This window comes from Apis laboriosa, unplaced genomic scaffold (assembly GCF_014066325.1).
Source record: "Apis laboriosa isolate Shangri-la unplaced genomic scaffold, ASM1406632v1 scaffold9_cov152, whole genome shotgun sequence".
Classification (NCBI taxonomy): Eukaryota; Metazoa; Arthropoda; class Insecta; order Hymenoptera; family Apidae; genus Apis; species Apis laboriosa.
Window position 1 is genome coordinate 4,367,392 of NW_025224966.1, and position 21,192 is coordinate 4,388,583.

The 21,192-nt window shown below is 39.2% G+C and overlaps 1 protein-coding gene across 6 annotated transcripts in view; it reads left to right on the top strand.

Annotated features, from left to right (window-relative positions):
* LOC122720047 (tensin-1-like) overlaps positions 1-21,192 on the top strand; it is a 253,105-nt gene that overhangs the window by 205,794 nt on the left and 26,119 nt on the right. The window contains exon 1 of one of the 6 annotated variants that reach the window (XM_043946471.1): positions 18,243-18,526. The exons of the other annotated variants lie outside the window; for them this stretch is intronic. Within the exon in view, the coding sequence (XP_043802406.1) occupies positions 18,296-18,526 (231 nt within the window). The 5' untranslated portion in view covers positions 18,243-18,295. Of the gene's footprint in view, positions 1-18,242; positions 18,527-21,192 lie in introns of those variants that run through there. 6 annotated transcript variants of the gene reach the window in all.

The window sequence follows — 21,192 nt, forward strand, 5'->3', positions numbered from 1 at the left end:
GGCAAGCATTTTCAGAGAGCATAGAGTTCAACGGTGGAACAGTTACAACGGAATATTCAATTAGAGAAAAATAGAGCAACCGCCGAGATTCTTTGATCTTTTGCGTTTATCTCTCGCTCCACGGTAAATGTGACATATATAAAAGGATTGTATATCTCTTCCTTTTGTTTCGTGCGAAACTTTTATCTCTATTAATTATTACATTTATCGTTGATAAGTATATCGAATAACTTGGAACGTTATCAAGTTTTACGAATTATTTCGCAGACGCGAGTTATCTCATGAGACGTTCGAATGAAAACGGATAGAGCTTGCGCGAAGATGGTAGGTTACGGGTAAAACGATAGTAGTACCTCCTTTAATTATTGACTCTGAAACTGCGGGCATATCGGATGCAGCCCAAAGGATTTCATACCGTGTATATATATATATATATACATATACACGTGTTTCGAGAACGTTTAGGGTAATTGGCTAATACAGTGCTATCCAACCTCTCTACCTCTCGAACTTCCATTAGCCTGCCTTGGAGAAGATATTCAAGAGGAACGCGAAAATATTCGCGAATTTTTACAAATCGTGATTTAACATTTCACAATATAATATTCGTAATTAAAAAGAAAACGCCTTTCATCGACTTATTTAAAACTATTCTCGAAACAAATGTGTCATTTTAAGATTAAAGTTGTTTAAAATAAATTGGAAGTGATGAGGGGAGTAGGTATTCAAGTAATCTTTCGATCCCAAAAAGTGGAGGGACGTTTGAATCTGAACTGTTATCGACTTGGAAGTGTAGCCGAATACCGGCAAAGGATTCTGTATCCGATCCGCGTATCTGGGAGTATTTTGGGTAATTGAGCGACTAATAGATCGACGAAAGTGCCGGCTCACTGGGGATCTGGTCCGAGGTATTGTACGTGACCGATCCTCTGCAGAACAACCGGCAACCGAGTTTCGGCTCGAAACTAGAGCTGCTATTCTCGATTAAAGCTGATGAGTCGTTTGTCTCGTCCCTCGCTTATTCCTCCTCCGAAACGTTGAATCCGAGGTCAGATTAGAGAGTCTAGAGTCTTTTAATTTGCTTGATTTTTTTTATTTTCTTCTTCTTCTTCTTATACAAATCTATCCGTTTTTTACCTTTCGTTTGGGAAAAGAATTGATTGTTATATTATTTGAAATGATGATTCTTTTGTTTATTTGAAATAAAAAAATAAAAAAAAAAAAAACACAACGAAAGGAAGTAAACGTTTGACTTCAGTTTACAACTGACCTTTATCTTCCACTCCCAGAGTTACCTTCCTCCTCGCCGTTATCTTGCTCGCCTTTTTTAAAATTCAAATTAATGCGGCCGCCCGCTTTTTAAAATTCCACGTGACGCACGTGAAATATTACTGAAAATATATCTCAACGCGCTTCCAGTAGTTTTTAACGCGGTAATAACAAATGATTAATCATAATTTTCAATTATACATGGGAATAAAATTGTTCGAAATATTAGCATTAAATTGCGCTTGTCGAATTCGCAATCTTTTTTTCTTTTCTTCTCTCCCTCTCTCTCTCTCTCTTCTTCTTTTTCTCTTTTTTTAAACTCTCATCCACCGAGCTACAAACATTCGATATATATATATTATATATTTTCCAAACAATAATTAATAATTATTCGTAGTTCGATGTTGTTTAATTATATATAATATCACTTTCTCCCTCTCTCTTTCTCTCTTTTCCTCTCTCTCTCTCTCTTTCTCTTTCTCTGTCGATTCGATCTTTCGATTTTCCATTAAAAATTTTTTAACGCAAGATTTTTAACGCACGTACGATACGTGTAAAGCAATCGACCGAAATTTCCGCATAATAACGTGCCCTACCTAGGCAGCCGCGCAGGTCTGAAACACGGGATGAATTATGTATACCGACGTGAATAATATAATTCAAATAACCGGGTATCGATACATCGAAATTACAAGTTGGGAGGGGAAGGGGAGAAGGATGTTCTTGTATCGGTGTTATCAATCAATCGGTATTATTGACACCGATTAAATTTTCCCTCCTGTGTATTCCCTTTAAATAATTAACCTCTAATGATCCTCCTCCTCCCCCCTTCCCCTGTAAACGTGTATATTCAAACGTGATATATTTAACCCACCACAAATGCAAAAATACGAAAATACGATATGCGATACGCGGTGATATTAATCATTAACATGATATGACGTCAAAAATTTTCATTCGAATTTTTTCCCTCTCTTTTTACCACTTGTGTACGTTATATATTTATACGAAGGTAAGGTCTGTTCTCGAATCTTGGGAAATTAGGCGACACAATGGAGATCCGTCGTTGTGATGACAGCTCAATATTGAGATTCCTCGAGGCCGCAGAATGCTTATCATCGACGATGCCCCCCAACCTCAGGATCCCTGTGTCCCTTAATTTCAATTTCGTGGAATTTTAGGACACAGGGGGCGAGATTTTGCGGTGTTTAGCGCTTTGTGGAATTTGCGAGGAGCTAAAAGTTTTTCATCGTAAAGAAAGAAAAAGAAAGAAAAAAAAAAATTTCGAAGATCGAACGAAAATCTTGTCTCTTTCCTCTATCTTTCGAACAGACCGATTCGAGCAGGAAAAGAAAGAATGAGAGAAGAGTGGATTTCGAGGGAGGGTTCTGTTGGAAATTAGACACGAAAAAAGAGGGAAGAAAGGGGGAGAGAAGGCAAAATTACACGTAGTTGCACGGTAGTTTTCTCCTCATTGCTTGGAGAAACGCGTCAAGCCGTAGAATTAATTGGGGATAAAATTGAGCAATTTACATGTGCAGCTGCTAAACGGCGAGAAAGCGTGCTTTCATTCGATCGGGAAGCTCGCGTATATTCGTACTACCATACTTACGTATGTAAGTATATGCGCCCCATTGACTTCCCATGTGTATCAATTATTCAGTCGAGTGTCTCCTTGAATAATTCATCGACGTTTTAGTTATAAGTTCGGCTCAAGTGGCGTTCTCAACCCGTTCACCTTCGTGAGCGCATGTGAGCGCCTCCCATTTCCTTGCCCCTCGTTCCCGGAAAAAGAAACTCTTGTTCACCTGCTCTTTCCTTATTCCCCCATATAACTCGCGTATCTACCACTTGTGGATCGATCCACAATATTTCACGACAGATTTAACCCTATTAAAAGTTTTAAAAGATTTTATTTCAACGTATTTGGTAGTGAATGAATTATGATTTCGTAAAAGTTGATACGTAAAATTATCCAACATTGTTTTATTACAAAGCAACAACTTAAGTTTCAATGAAAATCTATATAGTTTTATTTTATTCGAAAATATATTCTACGAGCGATCATTTTAATAATAAATCTTAATAATTATGGGAACTGAGTAATAATCATTGATGCCAGAAATGGATGTAGTATCAAAGAATGGAAATACAAAGCTACGTTTCCATCACCTTCCTTCGAGTTCAAATAACTCGATCAATTGTAATTGGCAAACGTTGACGTAGACTTCGAAAAAAAATTCGAAAGCGTCGATCGTATCTTTCTCTCCCCGTGAATTCATCTTGGAAACGAGGTAAAAGCATCTTCCTGTTATATCCGAAAGATTTCTAGACGTCCGCCTAAGGCATTCTTTCCTTCGCAACGAGGAAGAAGGACGCCTCTCTCTTTCTTGCCAAGGGTTGGTAGAAGAATGACAGCGGCCAACTTCGTTGAGCGCGGAAGAACTCGGGGCGGGGGAGGGAGGTAGAGGGTAGTATAGTAGACTTTGCACTTGGAACTTTACGGTTGGCCTGCGCCTCGGCGTTTAGTCAATCCTAATGGCACTCCTCGGATTAAAGTTGAAACACCTTCCGGTGAATTAAGAACGCCTCCGTTCGTGAAACTCGCGAGCTGCGTGGAAAGGGCAGAAGAATGTTGGAAGGACGAATTAATCGGAGGATTGAAGGCCGACTCGAAGCTTGCTCGAGGATCGCCAATTTTGGGGGGTTTGGGGTTTGGGCTGGCCTCGAATAATCGGTGATCGGGCAGAATTTAATGCATTCGAGTAAGAGTAAAAGTTACTTCGATGATTTATTGTTCAAGACGTAATAATAATTGCAAATAATTGTAACGATCGAGGTTATATGAGAAGAGGATTGTAATACGATTCATACGAATAAATGTTATAAGTAATTATTATTGTTCGAAATTTTCAATTAGTTACTTTTCCAACTCTGTCTCGAATAGATGACTCGTGGATGATCACTCGTTTTGTGGACGTTTCGTTGAAAGTATCGTTTTTTTATTTCCTTTTTTTGATTAGACAAAAATATTTGCAATGGTGAGACTCGTATGTATCAATTTTCAAACACGTATAATCGAGGATTCTGGTATTTAACGCCCTCTATGATTCTTTGATCCTGATAAGGAATATTTTCTAGATGAAACGAAATTAGAAATTAAAGATCAAAATATTAGGAAAGAAAAATATATGGAAAATTAATGATGAAATTGCGTAACATTTTTGATATAAAAAAAAAAAATGCTTCAAATACGTTTCAAAAAATAAAGAAGAGAAGAAATTAAAGGGGATATTTCAAATAGACGACGCGTATATTATCTAAGTCCAAGCAATCAGATTCCATTCGAACAATCGAACCTCCTATCTTCCACGTCGATTTTCTTTCTTCGAACCACGATTCCACACAATGGGATCCTACTCATGGCGCATTCCAATTGCATCGAGAAACGTATTCTAAGAGAATTCTCAATTAACCGGCGATGGAACAGCTAACAGAGGCGAAAATGGTATTGTTAACGATAACAATGTCTGTGACCTTAATCTACAAAACGTTTTCACTGCAAGAAAAATCGTCATCAAACACGAATTGACCGGTTAAATTAATTTTAGATTATTTATTTGCAGACATACCAGATATATTTTTAAAATTATCAGAATAATTATAGAATTTTATCAGATTTTTATGTCAATCATTCCATAAATATTACTCATCACACGCAAAAGAAATTCTTTTTTAATACTCGTTCTAACACGTAACATTGCGTGATATTCCGTTATATTTTCATTCTTCGGTAACAAGTTTTTAAAATTATATAAAATCATTTTTCTTGAGAAATTATATAACTCGTCGCCATTTTGAATAAAGCTAACTCGATAGTTGCGTGTTCCAGAATCGAGTAACATATCTTCTTTTTTTTTTTTTTTTCTTGCAAAATGAAAATCATTTGATTAACATCGAAGCGCACGAATGAAAATGCTTCGTTCTTAAGCGTGTTCTTACAGCGTCATTTGCGAGGTTGCTATGCGAAAAAAAAATAAAAAAAGAAGATACAGGTTCTCCTGTCCAAGGTAACTGTACATCTGAAAGAAGTATACACGTACGTGTCACGTACAGCCATTTTGCGGTACGGTATAATTTTAACGCGTTTCCAAATGACGAAACTTTCTTAACAATTATTCTTCAATCTTTTTCTCCTTGCAGAAATTAAAAAATTATTTGATCGCACTGCTGCTATCAAATAACCATCGTCTTCGAATCATATTTAAAAGAGAGAAAAAAGAAATTTTCCCTCCTCGTTCAGAAACACAACTTTCCAACGCTTTTTCCCTTCCTTTCTTCCTTTTCCCTTCTTTCTTTCTTTCTTTCTTTCTTTCTCTTCTCAACTTCAACGATTCTTTCTCTTTCTCTTTCGCGAAATTTTCATCGACAGTTCCAACGACACAACCTTCGACAAGCAAAGCATCGGCGTTCATTCCGAGACTGGAATGGAATTAAATTTTTCCGCGAACTGGGAAACGAGTTTCGAAGTCTCATTTCCGATTCCACGTTCGACCAGCACACTTGGCTCGTTCGCCTGATCGGGCACAACGCGATTCTGCCCGATCTGGAAGATGTTATTCGACCATCGGATGCGAACCAGCAGAACAATCAACACTCTCTCTCTTTCTCTCTCTCTCTCTCTCTGTCGCTGTCACTTCGATTCAACGGAATAGTATGAAGAAAAAGGAAAACAAGAAGAGGATCGAGATGGGCGGGAAGGAAGAGGGCGCTCGGATGGATGGAATTCGAGGTATTTTCTTGTCATCCCGAAACGACCACGCGGCCCATTGAACCCTTTATTTACTCGGCAGCCTTCGAGGAGAGAGGGAAGTCTCTCGAGCGAGACGTGAAGTGGACCATCTTCGGTACTGATCGCTCGCTCTGAACCACTCTGACAACTCTTATCGCGCGACGCATCGACAATCACTCTGTCTCCTCTTCGCTCCTATGGATCGTGCAAATTTTTCTTTAATCTTGATTGATCTTTTCACAAACCGCGCCTATAAATAATATAGTTATTTATTTATATTTATAATTTTCGCGCCTAATTCGTGATTTCTGGAGAAATCTGGAGTCGTTGAGTTGGAGAGAATTCGAGAATATTTCGAAGGAGAAATATCATATGGACAATGGATGAGGGAAATTTAACAGTTGATGTTGCGAATAATGTTGTTTATTATTTTTTCTAAAGTAAAAGTACTTTATTCGAATTTTTTAACCGGTTAAAACCTTTTTCAACCGACTCTGTTGACTGATATTTGATACATTATTCGATACATGATACAGTGAAATAGGAAGTGATATCTAATCGTGATTTATTTTATCCTCCTTTCGTGTTTGACGATATGCAAGGAGCGAAACGAGCTTTTTATCGTGAAACGTGGCGACGTATCTTTATTCCAAGGCTTATACGCGCGCATCTTTAAAATTGAACGATTTTCTTATAACGATGAAACCGGCGGTTAACCTTCATTAAATGCTGAATCAGTGTCTCCCCTCGCTGCTACACCTTTTATTAATCTTTTACGGGGACTGAAATAGGTTTAGGTTTATTTCTCTTTCTTCGTAGCTGATACGATTTCTCATGCATTCACCCGGAGCGCATACTGCAACAGTCGCGCCCGAACCGAGGATTGTTTCTTCATTTTTCAACAAGGGGGGAAGGGATCTTTGATGTGGCAGGGGCAACGGGAGGATAAAAATAATTCTTGGTCTTGTCAGTCAGACGGTTTTAAACTGCGGGATATAATTAGATTCGTGACAAGAGATCTTCTTCGTAACACCGACGAAGGAAAACCGACGAGGAGAAGTAAATAATCGTAAACAATTTTCGTAAAATTAAAAAAAAAAATAATCCCCTCGATGGGACAAAAACAAATGATCGTTGAGATCATCAGAGAATCGGGTTTCAGTTTGTTTCTTCTTTTGTGATATTTTTCTATTCATTGGAAGAGAAATTGTCTTCCCGTCACAAATTACAATTAATAAGCCCATTTTTTTTTTTTTCCTAACCAAGAATCAGAAACAGTAATATTCATTAGCAAATTATAAAGAATTAAAAGAAACATGGGTTTGAATGGGCGGAAATCCAGATTAATGAAAAGCTGAGGATGAATGTAATACGGTACGCCTGTGCTATCCTCGCTAAGAAAGAATCTACAACTAGATTGAAAAGGGTGCGCCACGTTGAATGTGCTCCTAGAGCGCAGAATTTTTTTTTTTTTTTCAGAATTGTTATTATTTTAAAATTCGTTTCTCGAATAAGAGAAACGAGGGTTTGAATTTTTTTTTTTTTCTTTTGTTTTTCCGTCATCCGGTTTGAAAAAAATAAAAAAAAGAAAAACATTTGTCAGAAAATTAAAGGAAACGCCGGGGAGGCCGGGAAACACGAGAATACGTCATCTAGAATTAAACTCTTTTTTTTTTTTTCTTTTAATCATATCCAGCTTCGGTATTATTCCCAATTACGTGAAATTTCAAACGGGTTTTTCCCTCGGGACGGGGATTTTCTCTTATTTTCTACGCAATTACTTAAGATCCCGTATTCAAGTACTAAGTGCGTTGCCGACTTCGGTTCTTCTCTATTACCCCCTCCTTCTCCTCCCCCCTTTCTTCTTTTCCAACAAAGATCTCATTATTCTCCATCGCGCCAGTTTCTTCCCCCGTTAAATGATCCTTTATAACAACGATTCTTAAACTGTAAACTCCTCGCGGGGGAGGGGGAGAAGGGGAAGGAGGGGAGTGAAAGTTTCCGATCCATAAATAAGTTTTGAATTCGATCTGATTTTTTTTCCATTGTGAAAAATATAACAGAAGCGATCGATTTTGTTTCTAACTACTAAACTTTTACTCTTCTTCTTCTTCTTCTTCTTCTTCTTCTTCTCGTTTCTTCGTATCGTATTGTATAATAATTAACAACCAGAACCGTATTTTTTTTCTTCTCTTTTTTACGCAATTATTGTGCAAAATGTGAAAATATCTTTGAATTGAAATTAACATCGTGATTCGTCTAAGATCTTACGTTTCTATCCACTTTTTTTCAAATTACAATCCCTATATAGCATTTCTCTGTGAATAAATAAATTTTAGAAAACCTTGTTCTTCGATCTCCGATTGAAAAGGGGGGGGGGGAAAAAAAATTCTACGCGCCGTGCGTAGAACGATGCGGTTCAGTTCTCGGTTCTCGTGGAGAGTCGGGGCAAGTCGATAACAGCTCGTAATCTCGGCTCGACTTGGAGCAATAACCACGAATGGCGGAATCGCGCAGCTGCAGAGAGGTGGCAGTTACTTTTCATAGGCAATTCTAGACACGGCAACTCCAGTCGCGTGCGAAAGTTGAATAAAGGAACCACCTGTTCCCCACAGCTTCCTCCTCCAGTTTACCGCCTGCCTCCAGTTTTGCCTTCCTCCTGTCCACAATGTCCACAATGTCCTCCACGGAGGGAGGAGGGGGTAATATTTGCCCGCGAGATGTAAATCAAATCGAACGATTTTGAATTTACGCCATCTGGAGGGATAGCGACGAAAGTGGTGGCGTTTAGAGAGGAAATCTATCTTTGGTTGGAGGTGGAAATGAAATGTGTGTACCCGGTTGTCACGTTCTATCGTCGTTTATTAACGCTTAATGTGCGTCGAGATTTTTATTTTTTCGAGACGCAAGTATTCGTATCGCAATTTAGTTATGATGAATTGCGCGTGAAGGGGAATATCAATTCGCCCGTTATTGACTCTTACACGCGTCTTTCGATATTTATCATAATTTAAAATATTGATACGAATGACCATGATGATGATCCCTGTGAAAGTTTTAAATTATTTGCAATTCGCAATAACGTTTGATTGATTGATTCCCAGTGATATAACCCATAACCATGGATAAAACGTCTATCAATTTATCATCGATGATTACGTTTTTATTTAATTATTCTTGAATTGAATCAAATTTTACTTCTGAGAGAATACGCATTTCCAAAAAAAAAAAAAAGTAAAAATAAAAAAGGGGGGCAAAGTTAAACTGTAACGCAAGAATGACAAATACGTATCGACGATCGAAGTTTCCAATCTGTACTTCCGTATTCGAACTGAACTGAACTTCCTTTATCGCCGAACGTATTCTACCTTCGTGCAATAGAATCGAGGGTCTATCGAAAAAACTCCACTTATACCTGTAATATAGGATAAGTTACGCGTTCAAAGAGGATACGACACGTTGTTTGTGTGCCAACTAACTATACCGAGAACGCGATAAAATGTAACTCTGATACATGCGGGCCGATAGCGAGCACCGATAAAGACAAGGTTAATCTCGACTATATTCCTCCGACAATGAATACGTAATTCTCATTACTGTAAAATACGCATAAATTGAATATGTATCTCTAACGGTAAGTTGTTTAAAAAAAATTTATTTCTTCAGAAATTTCTTCCGGTCAAAATAAAATTCAAGCACAAGCATATTTATATTTCATGCGCTTGATTTTTTAGCTAAAGATAGAAGAAAGAATCTGGAGAAGTTATTCCTCGTGAAATTGAAATTTTAACACGATTGTTAAAAATTTTAATATTATTGATTAATAAATTTATATCCAAATTGTGTAAAGAGAATAAGAAAAAAGGAATTATAATTTATTGTTGATCTATTAATCGATTTTTAACAACGTATTTCGATCGCGTTATTATATTTTAATTAAACATCACAACATTATAACACTAAGCGTTGTACCATTTATTACCGTCAACTTAAATATAAATATTACACTAAAAAAGGTACAAAATATACAATTACATAATTCGGAAGATAAAGTAGAACTAAAAGTAATTGAACAAGGGACTACCGTGGACTGTGTACGATATAAATTGCCCGTTTAAAAAAGACACGGTATCTTAATTAACCGATCCACGTTATTCCACAATGTTACCCGAAGAAAAATGAACGTCCGGGATCAAACGTTTCGATAAGGACAGCGTTGCATGTTCGACGATAAAGCGGGCAACGTTTCGGGGCCTAAAGCGAGCAGCGCGCAATGGAATATTATCTTTAAGAGAAATGAGCATCGAAAAAATCATCGATTTCTCGCTCTCCCAAAATTAATCCGCTACATAAACGATAAGAGCAACGTAATTTGTACACTTTTAAACATATTATTATTACACGTATAATAATATAAGATACAAAAATTATAAAAATACTCGAGGACTTAACTTTTCGAAGGAAAATTTATCCCTTCGAGTTTTTTAAAAATTAAAAATCATCGCTTCTAAAATGATCAACGTTACAATTCGATCCTTATTTCCTTCGAAGTGAAAATCAATATCAGGGTTTGGAAAAGGATCGAGCGAATTCCTCTTCTTTCCCCTTTCAAAGGGAAATCGATCTTGATTTAGAACACTTGAATCGTCGCTTCTTTTAAATTTCAAAAAAAAAAAAAAAAGAATGAGAAGAAATCGATCGGCACAGGTAGCTCTTCCCGACGCAATATAATAATATAAGATACAAAAATTATAAAAATACTCGAGTTAACTTTTCGAAGGAAAATTTATCCTTTCGAATTTTTTTAAAAATTAAAAATCATCGCTTCTAAAAAGATCAACGTTACAATTCGATCCTTGTTTCCTTCGAAGTAAAAATCAATATCAGGGATTGGAAAAGGATCGAGCGAATTCCTCTTCTTTCCCCTTTCAAAGGGAAATCGATCTTGATTTAGAACATTTGAATCGTCGCTTCTTTTAAATTTCAAAAAAAAAAAAAAAAAAGAATGAGAAGAAATCGATCGGCACAGGTAGCTCTTCCCGACGCAACGATATCAGGCAGCGGGATACGTAGTCCAATACCGTGGCCACTGTTGGCTCGGAATGAGGTTGACCTTGGCATTCTCGTACAGATAATAGTGGTACGTACCTAGTTGGTGGCCACTGCGTACGCTCCCCTCTTTTCGATGTCGTACCCTCATTTCGCTTCTTGCCGCCTCACCCCTACATAGCTGCATCAGCGCCTACCGAGAAACCGTATAAATCGGGATAAGACCTTGCCTGCCTCTCCATTCGTGACGATCGTGACGAGTTTTCCTTTAACCGGGTGCACGCGAGATACACACAGTTTCAACAGCACGCGTTTGTCGAAAGAGACGAAGAGGAGAAGAAGATTTGATCGACGACGATTCGAACGATTTCTCCTTGAGGGAGGGAGGGAGAGAGAGAGAGAGAGAGAGAGAGAGAGAGAGAGAGAGAGAGAGAGAGAGAGAAGCAATCGCTCGTTCCGTCAAGAGGAATACTTCTCGAGAAATGACCAACAGTGCCGGCCTTTAATTCTCTTATTCTCGTCTCGGAATATCGGATCCCCGCTCGGGGAAAACGCGAGGAATTGAGATACGAAGTCGTTGAACGTAGCTCTAATGCTCTAACCGTGACTGGCAGCGGAGAGGCAGTCTGAATTTTCGAGCGATATTTGCTCCCAAGCAAAAACGTTTTCACGCGGAGCGGTCAGATCGTACGCTTTGAATTCTTTTGCAATAATACTAGCGATAGAGACGCCACTCTGGACAAAGAAGAGGAGAATGCGAAATTAATCAATATTGAAGAAATATAAAAGAGATTGAATAATAATAATTCTTATATTAACACGACTTTGCCTAACGTGATCTCGAAAAAAATCAAAGCGAAATAGTCTAATTAAAAAGTTTGGATAATAATAATGGGGTGTAACGATTTTATCCTGGCACGCAGCTCTATTAGCGTCAGCTTTAAAAATAATTAGACGTTGAACAGCAACGGGCTTAATCACGAGGCTTGGGGGCGGTTAAACAAGCGGCGATACCGTTCAAACAGTCTCGCTAAACAGAGATCGAAGGGGGAGAGGTTGAAAGCGCAGGTTGATAAGCCGGCTGTTGAGACCGTTAGGAGGAACAGAGCAGGGCAGAGCACTGCTGGGGCACCGCGACGATTTGCAGGAGGACGCGAGTCGCGTGGAGGCGTGCGACTATGCAAGGTATGCAGCCTCGAATCTTTTTTCCGCCTTTTTATTACCCCCCCGCCTCTCTCCACTCCACCGTCCACGGAAGACGAACACGCCGCGGCAAAAAGTAACATCCTTATCCTTGGTCGCGATCCCAACCTCTGACACGAAGCTTCCAGATTTGACACGAGGCATTGGAAAATCCATTGTGGGATTAATTGTGAACTGAATTATAAACTTTAACGGGTTTCATTCTTATATTTTATCTTTGTTCAAAGGCATTATTTAAATATACCACAGGAGGGTTATGTTTTATGTTTGTTCGCAATTATTGCATTTATCGAGTTTTCAATCAAATATAATTGAATGACTCGTAGAAATCGCATAAAATTCCATAGAAAAATTACGAAGAATTAATATAAACTTTAATGATTATTGTTCTTATTCTTGTATTTTATCTTTATCTAAAAGCTGTGATATTATTTAAATAATACAGAGGATTCGTTTTATGCTTGTTTGAGAATTATTACTTCCTTCATAATTGAATAATACAACTTTTACTATTATTACTTTTCATTTATTGAGTTTCCAATCGAATATAATTAAATTCTTGTAAAAATCGCGCGTATTTTTAATAAAATTCATTAGAGAAATTATAAATTAATTATATAATTGATATAAACTTTAATGACTTCCATTATTGTTCTTATTCTTATTTGTTATCTTTGCCCAAAAGCTGTGATATTATTTAATAAATATTTAATTACATTTAATAAATATACAGAGGATTCGTTTTACGTTCGTTTGAAATTATTGCATTTATTGAAAATGATTAAATTCTTGTAAAAATCGCGCGTATTTTTTATAAAATTCGTTAGAGAAATTATGAAGAATCGGCATAAACTTTAATGACTTCCATTATTGTTCTTATTCTTATTTTTTTATATTTGTCCAAAGGCATATTATCTAAATATATATATATATATATATAGAACAAGCATTTTACGTTTCTTTGCAATTACTGCTTCTTGCCATAGCTGAATGGCACAATTACTCTTCACTTGTCGACTTTTTCCTCAACCTGTAATATGATTAAATTCTTGTAAAAATCGCGGGTATAGTTTACCTCGCATACCAGTAAGTACATTAAACGTTACAAATATTTATAAGATCGTTTCTTACCTAGTTCGTTTAAGAACGGTTCGCGGAATCGAATGGTAAGACTGGTAATTTTCCTCTTCTCTTTCGTAATAAAATTCACGATGAAGACGAAAAGGGAAATCGTTGACGATTTTCTCTTCTCGAAACTCTCCCTCTCTCCCCTTTGAATCTCGACGCGTGATCCGCATAAACGATCGCGAATGAACGAATCATCCTCGAGACAAACCCTTCGCGAAAAGGGTATCTGGATGATTTATTCCGGCGTTGGAAACGCGCCTTAAGGTTTTCGTGAAATTCACGCCGAGGACGACCGAGTGGAATCTCTTGTACATTAAATTAGCCGGGGTTGACGATTAACTCAAGATCATTTACGAGACCTGGCTACCGCCATCTTTACTACCTCTCCGTCCACCCTGTCTCTCCCCTCCCCCCTCCTGCTAACTGCGGTAATTGAATTTGAGAGCGGCTCGCTCGTATTCCTGACTCCCGGCTTCCTGTATATACCGGAAATAAAAAGAAGAAAAAAAAAAAAGGAAGAAAAAGAAAAAAGAAAATTTGATAGCCTTGCCTCGTTTTCTCTTGAAAAAGGGGGGAATCTTGGGGACGTCGGAGATCTGTGATTACGCGACATTTTCCCTCTCGTATATAATATCGTTTAACGTTTCGAATAATTCGAAATTGCTCGTTCGTTGCTTGTATGCAGTTTGTCAAAGTTTGTTTGTTATATCGATTTTTGTATAGATTTTTTATAGATGCGAAATGATATCAGATGTATCGTTTTAAAAGGGGGAAATATAACACGATGAGATATTTCGAACGTATGCAATTTCAGAATGATTTTTTTTTTATACGTTTATCGATCGTGAAACGAATAATCGATCTTTTTTGTCTAATAAAATTTCACTTTAATAATTTTTGTTCGCAGTAATCAAAATTATTCTTAACGTTTTCTTCGTATCCGTAATGTAATCAATATTTCATTTAATAAACGTTTAATAAACGGAACGTTTACAAGTCGTTTAACGACTTCTCAAAAAGAGAAACATCATTATCTCAAGAATAAGCGACGATGTTATAGTTGGTCCGTGTACATGTAAAATATAAATAGGTTTAGAAAGTTGTATCGCGGAAAAATACCCTCGTTCACGGTGTACCGCCATAACGGTTGAAGTGGCCATTGAAGAGTGGGCGCATCAATAAAAGAAGCTCCCACATCTACCGTATGTTTAATACATTCAATTTCTCGACTCATGACTGCATTCATAACGTCAATTATGAAATAACGCTAAACACAATATCAGCTACTTTCAATATAATGCCTGTGAATTCCATATGGATTTAACGGTACTCGTGCAATCTTGCCACGATCTTGCGACAATTCACCTGTCTATTCGTTCCAAATTCCACGATTCGAAGAGGAAGAAATTTCAGATAAAAAATCGATCAATTTCAAAATCTCTCTGATAACTCCAATCCTTAGTTGTCGCATTGAAAATAACAAAGAGGAAGAAGAAATCATAGAAATCATCGATAGATCTTTCGAGAAACTTCGTAAAATCGATATTCTCAAAATCCAAAATTATTTTATCCCCCAAGGAGCTTCGAATTCTCAAATCTCGATCGATTTCAAGATTCTTATCCTAATTTCCTCTCCGTCCATAGACACTACTTTCCTTCGATCGGAAAAAAGCGGAAATAGAGAAAGGAGAAATCATGGACAAAAAATATCTATAAATCTTTCGAGAAACTTCACGAAATGGATAAATTTCAAAATTCCCATCCCAATTTGCCCCTCCATTCTTAGACACGACTTCGATCGGAAAAAAGCGGAAATAGCAAAGAGAAAAGAGAAATCGTAGACAAAAAAATATCGATATATATATAGATCTTTCGAAAAAATTCTTATCCCAATTTGCCCCCTCCCTCCCATCCTTAGCCACGATTTCCCTTCGATCCCCGCGAAAAGAAGCGGAAACGAGTCGATCGTCGTTAACCCCCTCCCCCCTCCTCCTCCCCCGATCGGCGATCGATGCTCGATCGATGACGTCGCGGATGTCGTGCACGGAGGAATATGAAGAGCAAGCAAGCCCCTTGGTTCCGACACGAGTCGAGCAGCAGGATCGTGGCGGCATGGCAGGAGGTCAAAGAACGCGAATCGCAAACTCATGCGATCGGCGCGTTGCGCGCTGCCTCTCTCGAGCGCGCAGTGCCGGGGCTCTCGGCTGTTGGAAGCTCGGCCAGCCGAAAGGGGACGGGAACACGTTGGAAAGCCGAAGCGGGACGGAGAGGGAGATAGGTGGTATTCGCCAGCTGCCGTTGAACGTGTTCAATGCCGCAGTTGAAGCAAGAAAGCGGTCGGCGGAGGAGAAGAGGTCGGTCGGTCGGCCGCTCTCTCGCTCGCTCGCTCGCTCTCGGTTCTCTCTCTCCTTGGTGGGGATGGAGCCGTGTGGGCCGGCTGTGGTGGTGCTGCCGCTACTCCTGCTTCGTGTTCCTCTTTCGACTTCAGTTCTCTCTCTATATACGTGCCGGGAGGTATTGCCATTGCCGGGCCGGCCAGCATGCTCTAGGCGGCCTCGAGAGAGAGGAGAGCACCACCTTGGATCGGCCTCTGTCAGGTAGGACCGAAACTGTGTGACGTCCAGCCGGGGGAGGGGGTGGAAATCCACCACCGGCATCTCGACTGGCAGCCCTACCGGTTGACAGTAGAGAGAAGGCACGCGAAGCCACTCCTGCCGCCTCGTCCAATCTAAAAATCGTTCTCTAGATTTTTAGTCGAAACTGTTACGCGCTCCATCGCTAGATACTCCTCTCTATCTCTCTCTCTCTCCCTCTCTCTCTCTCTCTCCTTTCCTCTCTTTCTAATTGTGCTTCAACCCGTTAATTTATCGACCTATTCATCCGTGTAATTTCTTAGAAAAAACGGTGTCTGAAAGTGGTAAATCGTTGTGTAATAAGTACATATATATATATGTATATATATATATGTATATATATATATATATACATATATATATATATATATATGTATATACACGTACCTGTAGAGCGTTGCGGTAGCGAAGCCGGAATGTCGCCACGTTAAGATCGTCTTTCTGCTCGTAAATCCGACTGCGTTGGTATCAGGAGGCACGGTATAACGGAGCCGTATCCGGCAGTGGTTGTCCAGTGCAAAGAGAGAAGAAAACGGTGTGAAACTAGTATTATTGTACAGAGAAAGAGAGAAGGAGAGAGAGAGAGAGAGAGAGCTTCGGACGAGAGTACTTGTTCCGAAGATTTCGAGACGAGGGCGAGGATGAGAAGATCGGAAGAACGGATGACGAACGAGCAACGAACGAATTTCGCGAGATTCGGGGGAAAATTGTGATCGCTCGGATCGGATTGTTTCGGTTGGCAAGAGTCGCAGAGAGGCGGAAGGATAAAGGGAAGAGGAAGAGGTGGAGAAAAAGGGAGACTTTAACGCGCTAGTAGTAGACGGTTGACAGTCGACGAGGACGAAGCGAAAGGCAGCTTCGAACTTGTTAACCGGTTTCCGCGGATCGGCATGCAGAACGACACTCTGCGAAGACTACGTACGCCACGAAGTGGAGCCCTCGATGTTCCGTGCGTGTCCCACGCGTAAAGCGATCGGACCGGTCTGCCGGATCAGAGACGGATGATCACCTGCCAACGATAGTATACCTTGCAGCGGTACAAGCTGGTACTGGATAATTTTCGAAGACCCTGAGAATGGTTAAGAAACCATGAATACCCTGTGAAACTGATTTTACGGTGTGAATAATATTTTATTATTTATTGGTCGTCGAGTGTTCGAGAAGAGGAGGGAGAAAAGAAACCATGTTTGCGCACGAGGATTTTTGAAATAGAGAGAGAGAGAGAGAGAGAGAAGGATGAAGGATTATTGTTTCAACGATTGGAAAAAGGAAGGGTAGCGAGGAGACATCGACGCGGGGGAAGGAAGGAAGGAAACTAGCTCGTCGATCATCGAAACGTGCTTTCCTCGTGGTTTCGTGAGATATTTTTAATACTCCTGTGAGTGTGATCCATCGAACGGTTGTTTCTCTCGGTTGGTTTAGAGGTGGTGAAGTGGAGAGGAGTTCTGTCTGTCCGTTATCTGAAATGCATCTGAAAGAATTCTTTATTTCCAGAGTATATATATATATATATATACATATATATGTACTTGTTACACGTTGCACATTGTTGACCCACCGAGTGAAATTCCAGATAAAGAGTGTGCCTGTTCGCCGATAAGTGAATGAAGGTTTTTCACCGGGTAACAGTGTTGAATTGCATCGCTTGTACAACCGGTATGCCGGTAGTATGCGAATTAGAAAGTGTGCTAGGTGGTGCCATGGACAAGTGGGTGCCCCGCTCGAGTCAACGATTTACCTTTCTTCGAAAATGAGAATTCGAAACACGAAAAATCCCAGATCAGTGTCCCCTTTCGTCCTCGTGCTTTGAAAAAGTATCCGATCGAGCGTCCGTTTCCTCGATCCTCTCTGTTCGATCGTTTCGACAAATTGACGAAAACACGATGCCCGGTCATTTCTCATCTTCCCTGAACTCGTGGAAGAGAACGAGATACGAATAAACACGCGTCTTTGAAACGATAAAGTGAATCGTGACGGAAGGAATCTACGCTGGCCAGATTAATCGTGCTCGACAATATGTTCAGTGAATGGAAGAACGTATTGCACGCATCGTGGGTCGAGTGATTTTTCTTTTTTTTTTTTTTTTTTTTTTTTTTTTTTCGTATTTCGTGCAGCGCGTTGGATCCAATTAACCGGAAAAATTGGCAAAATTCGGCGAAAGCCGCAAACCGTGCGCTTCGAATCGAGTTGGAGGACGAAGAAGTGCAACGGTCGCCGTGGCATGAGGAGGTTCACACGCAGGCGCAAAACCCTGGCCGCATTCTCTGCGATTATGGGACGCCTTGGTAAAGGCTCGCAGAGCAGCACGACGAGGCCCATCTTCAGGGTACAGTATCGCAAACTCGTGGACGAGTACAATTCGCAGCAACAGGAACAGCTGAAGTTCATGCCAGCGTTACCCGATTACATGTCGTACTGCTGTTGCCGATGTGGTCACACTCAAAAACTCAAAGTAAGTTTTTTTTTTTTTTTTTTTTTTTTTTTTTTTTTTTTTTTTTTTTTTTTTTTTTTTTTTTTTTTTTTTAAATGTGTACCCTTTATTCATGCATGATCATGAAGGTAATCTTTGGGTAGAAAAATAAAATAGATTTTTCCCGATATCGATTATTATTTTTTTTCTTCTTTTATTTTTGTGAAAATTCTCCATGCGGACATTGAATTTTTAATATCATCGCTCGTATACGTATAACATAACGATATTCTCAAGTGTCGTTGAACTTCTCTCCTACCGTTTCACGAAATAGATTTTCAGCATAGGTTCGAATCTAAAATTGGTAACAATTTCGTATAATAACGTATAACAAAAATCATTGCGACATTCTCAAAAATCATTTTCTTCACTGTCCAACTTTCTGTCGTTCTGTACGACGTTATTATTATAGGAATGGAAAATCGATCGATTTTTATTTTTTTTTTTTTTGTTACAATTCGATCGCAATTAAGTTGACAGTAAGGTGAATGGAATAACATCATCCGCTCGACACCCGATCCCACCTGGACACTCGATATCGTATCGTTTCCAACTATATACGTATTGTTCGGTAAGGAGCGGAAAGAGCAGGCGCAGGGAGCCGCGCACGCAAGCCTTACTTTCACGCGAGTAAAACGACGAGCGGGCCGGTTGCGTCATTAAAATGATCCCGGCACAACCGATGGTATCGCGCCTTTATCTTTTATCTCCCTTTCTTTTCGAAACGTGTCCGCGCCGCGCCGTGTGCACGCCGCAAATCATCGAGAAACATCTTACCGTATTAACCAATCGCGATTAGGTTGCAGTACCGCAACATGACCCGAAACAAGCCGGGTGCATGCATCTGGCGGGTAGGAATTCGAGAAACCGAGTAGCCCATTGTTTCGCGAAAAAGGTAGGCGAGCATAAGTAAGTAGAAAATATTATATGCCCTTTTTCGTTATTGTTTCGTTGCCTGAGAAAGAGACGTAACTCGTAAAGTTAACGTTTTATTCAATGTAAAACACTGGGATGAAATAAGTAAAAAGGGGGTTGGTAAGAAATACGTATATAGAGAGGGAGTAGATGGGATAAAGAGGAGGAAACATCAGAAAAAGTGAAATTCTTTTCTTTCTATCGATTCGTTCGGATCGCAAAGGGATCGACGATTTTTCTCGAAAAACAGTTTTTTCGAGAAAAATGAACGAGTAGAGTGTTATTTTTTGTAAGTGAAGATTTATTACTTTTTGTGGATTAAAGTTAAATAAAATCGGCAAAAAGTTGTGAATTCGTTTATTTTACAATTTTTGTTTTTTTTTTTTTTTTTTTTTTTTNCTCCGATGCCGCTTTTTTTCTTTCTTTTTTTTTTTTTTTTTTTCCTACCTGTCCAACTGGTTGACGTGTTAAATAGATCCACTATCCCGGTAAGACCGAAACGAACTGGTTAAGCCAAACATGGTGTGTAGGAAAAGGTTGGAAGAAAAATCTAAGAAACCGTGGATCGGCTCGAAGACGTACGATCCAACAAAGTCCCGTGGAAAAAGTTGGAATTCTAAGATCCCGAGGAAGCCGAACGAATAAATATCTAAACTGAAGTAGGAATTTGTTACCGGGAAAAAAAGGATCGTGTGGCAACTACTGGGAAACTTACTACTATCTGCTCGAAAATATTTCTAAACTGGGATGCATTAAACGCACTCTTTGAAGCGAAAGAACGTGCTCGATAATTTCTATCTGCCCTGGAAAAAAAAAAAAGCATCCCAGTAAGTTGTCCAATCTTTCTCGAAAGATCCTCCCTTTTTTTGGTCGAATAACTTACTGGATCATCCTCCCTGATAGATAAGAGAAAATCTTTTTCGAGAAATTCTCGAGAGTTCCATTTTTCGCAACGCGCAAATTTTATCTACGCAAATTTTATTCTCAAAATTTATTCACGCGCAATTTAATTAAAACATCGATTCCATTCTCTTCGATAAAATAACCCTCGAAATTTTTTACTTTTCAAATATAATCATACAGAATGATGCAATCGTTCAATTAAAGATGAACATTGAAACTTTTCGATCGAAAAAGTAACAGCTTGATTGAAAAGTAACTCTCTATAGGCTCACCGATTGAGAACCACTGTTCCACTGTTCCACTGTTTCTCGATAAAATTATCGAGTAAATTTAATCTCGCTCGACAAACGTATTACCTAATGACCGGCGATAAATCCTTGAGAGAAAAATTCTCCAACAACGCTGCCCGTTTCCAAGAAAATCTAATCGGCATTCCGCTCTCTCTCTCTCTCTCTCTCTCTCTCTCTCTCTCTCTTATGTCTCAGCGATGACATAACCGACATAATCGATTCCGGAAATCAAATCGGCCGGAAAGCCGATTTCGGAGCTCTCTAATTTTCTCCAATTTTCCTTTCGGCATTGCGTCACGCGTGTTGCGATTATTAGATCGCCCGTTTATCGACATATTTATCTTAACGAGAGAAAAGAAGTCGAGGGAGAGAAGTCGAATTGTGGAAGTGGATCGTTGAATTCGCCTAAGAAGAGTCACCACCGATCGTTCGAATGTGCATGCAGAAGCCTTCGAACCGTCTAACCTTAGCGATATTACCGTCGAAGAGAGAGAGAGAGAGAGAGAGAGAGAGAGAGAGAGAGAGAGAGAGAGAGAGAGA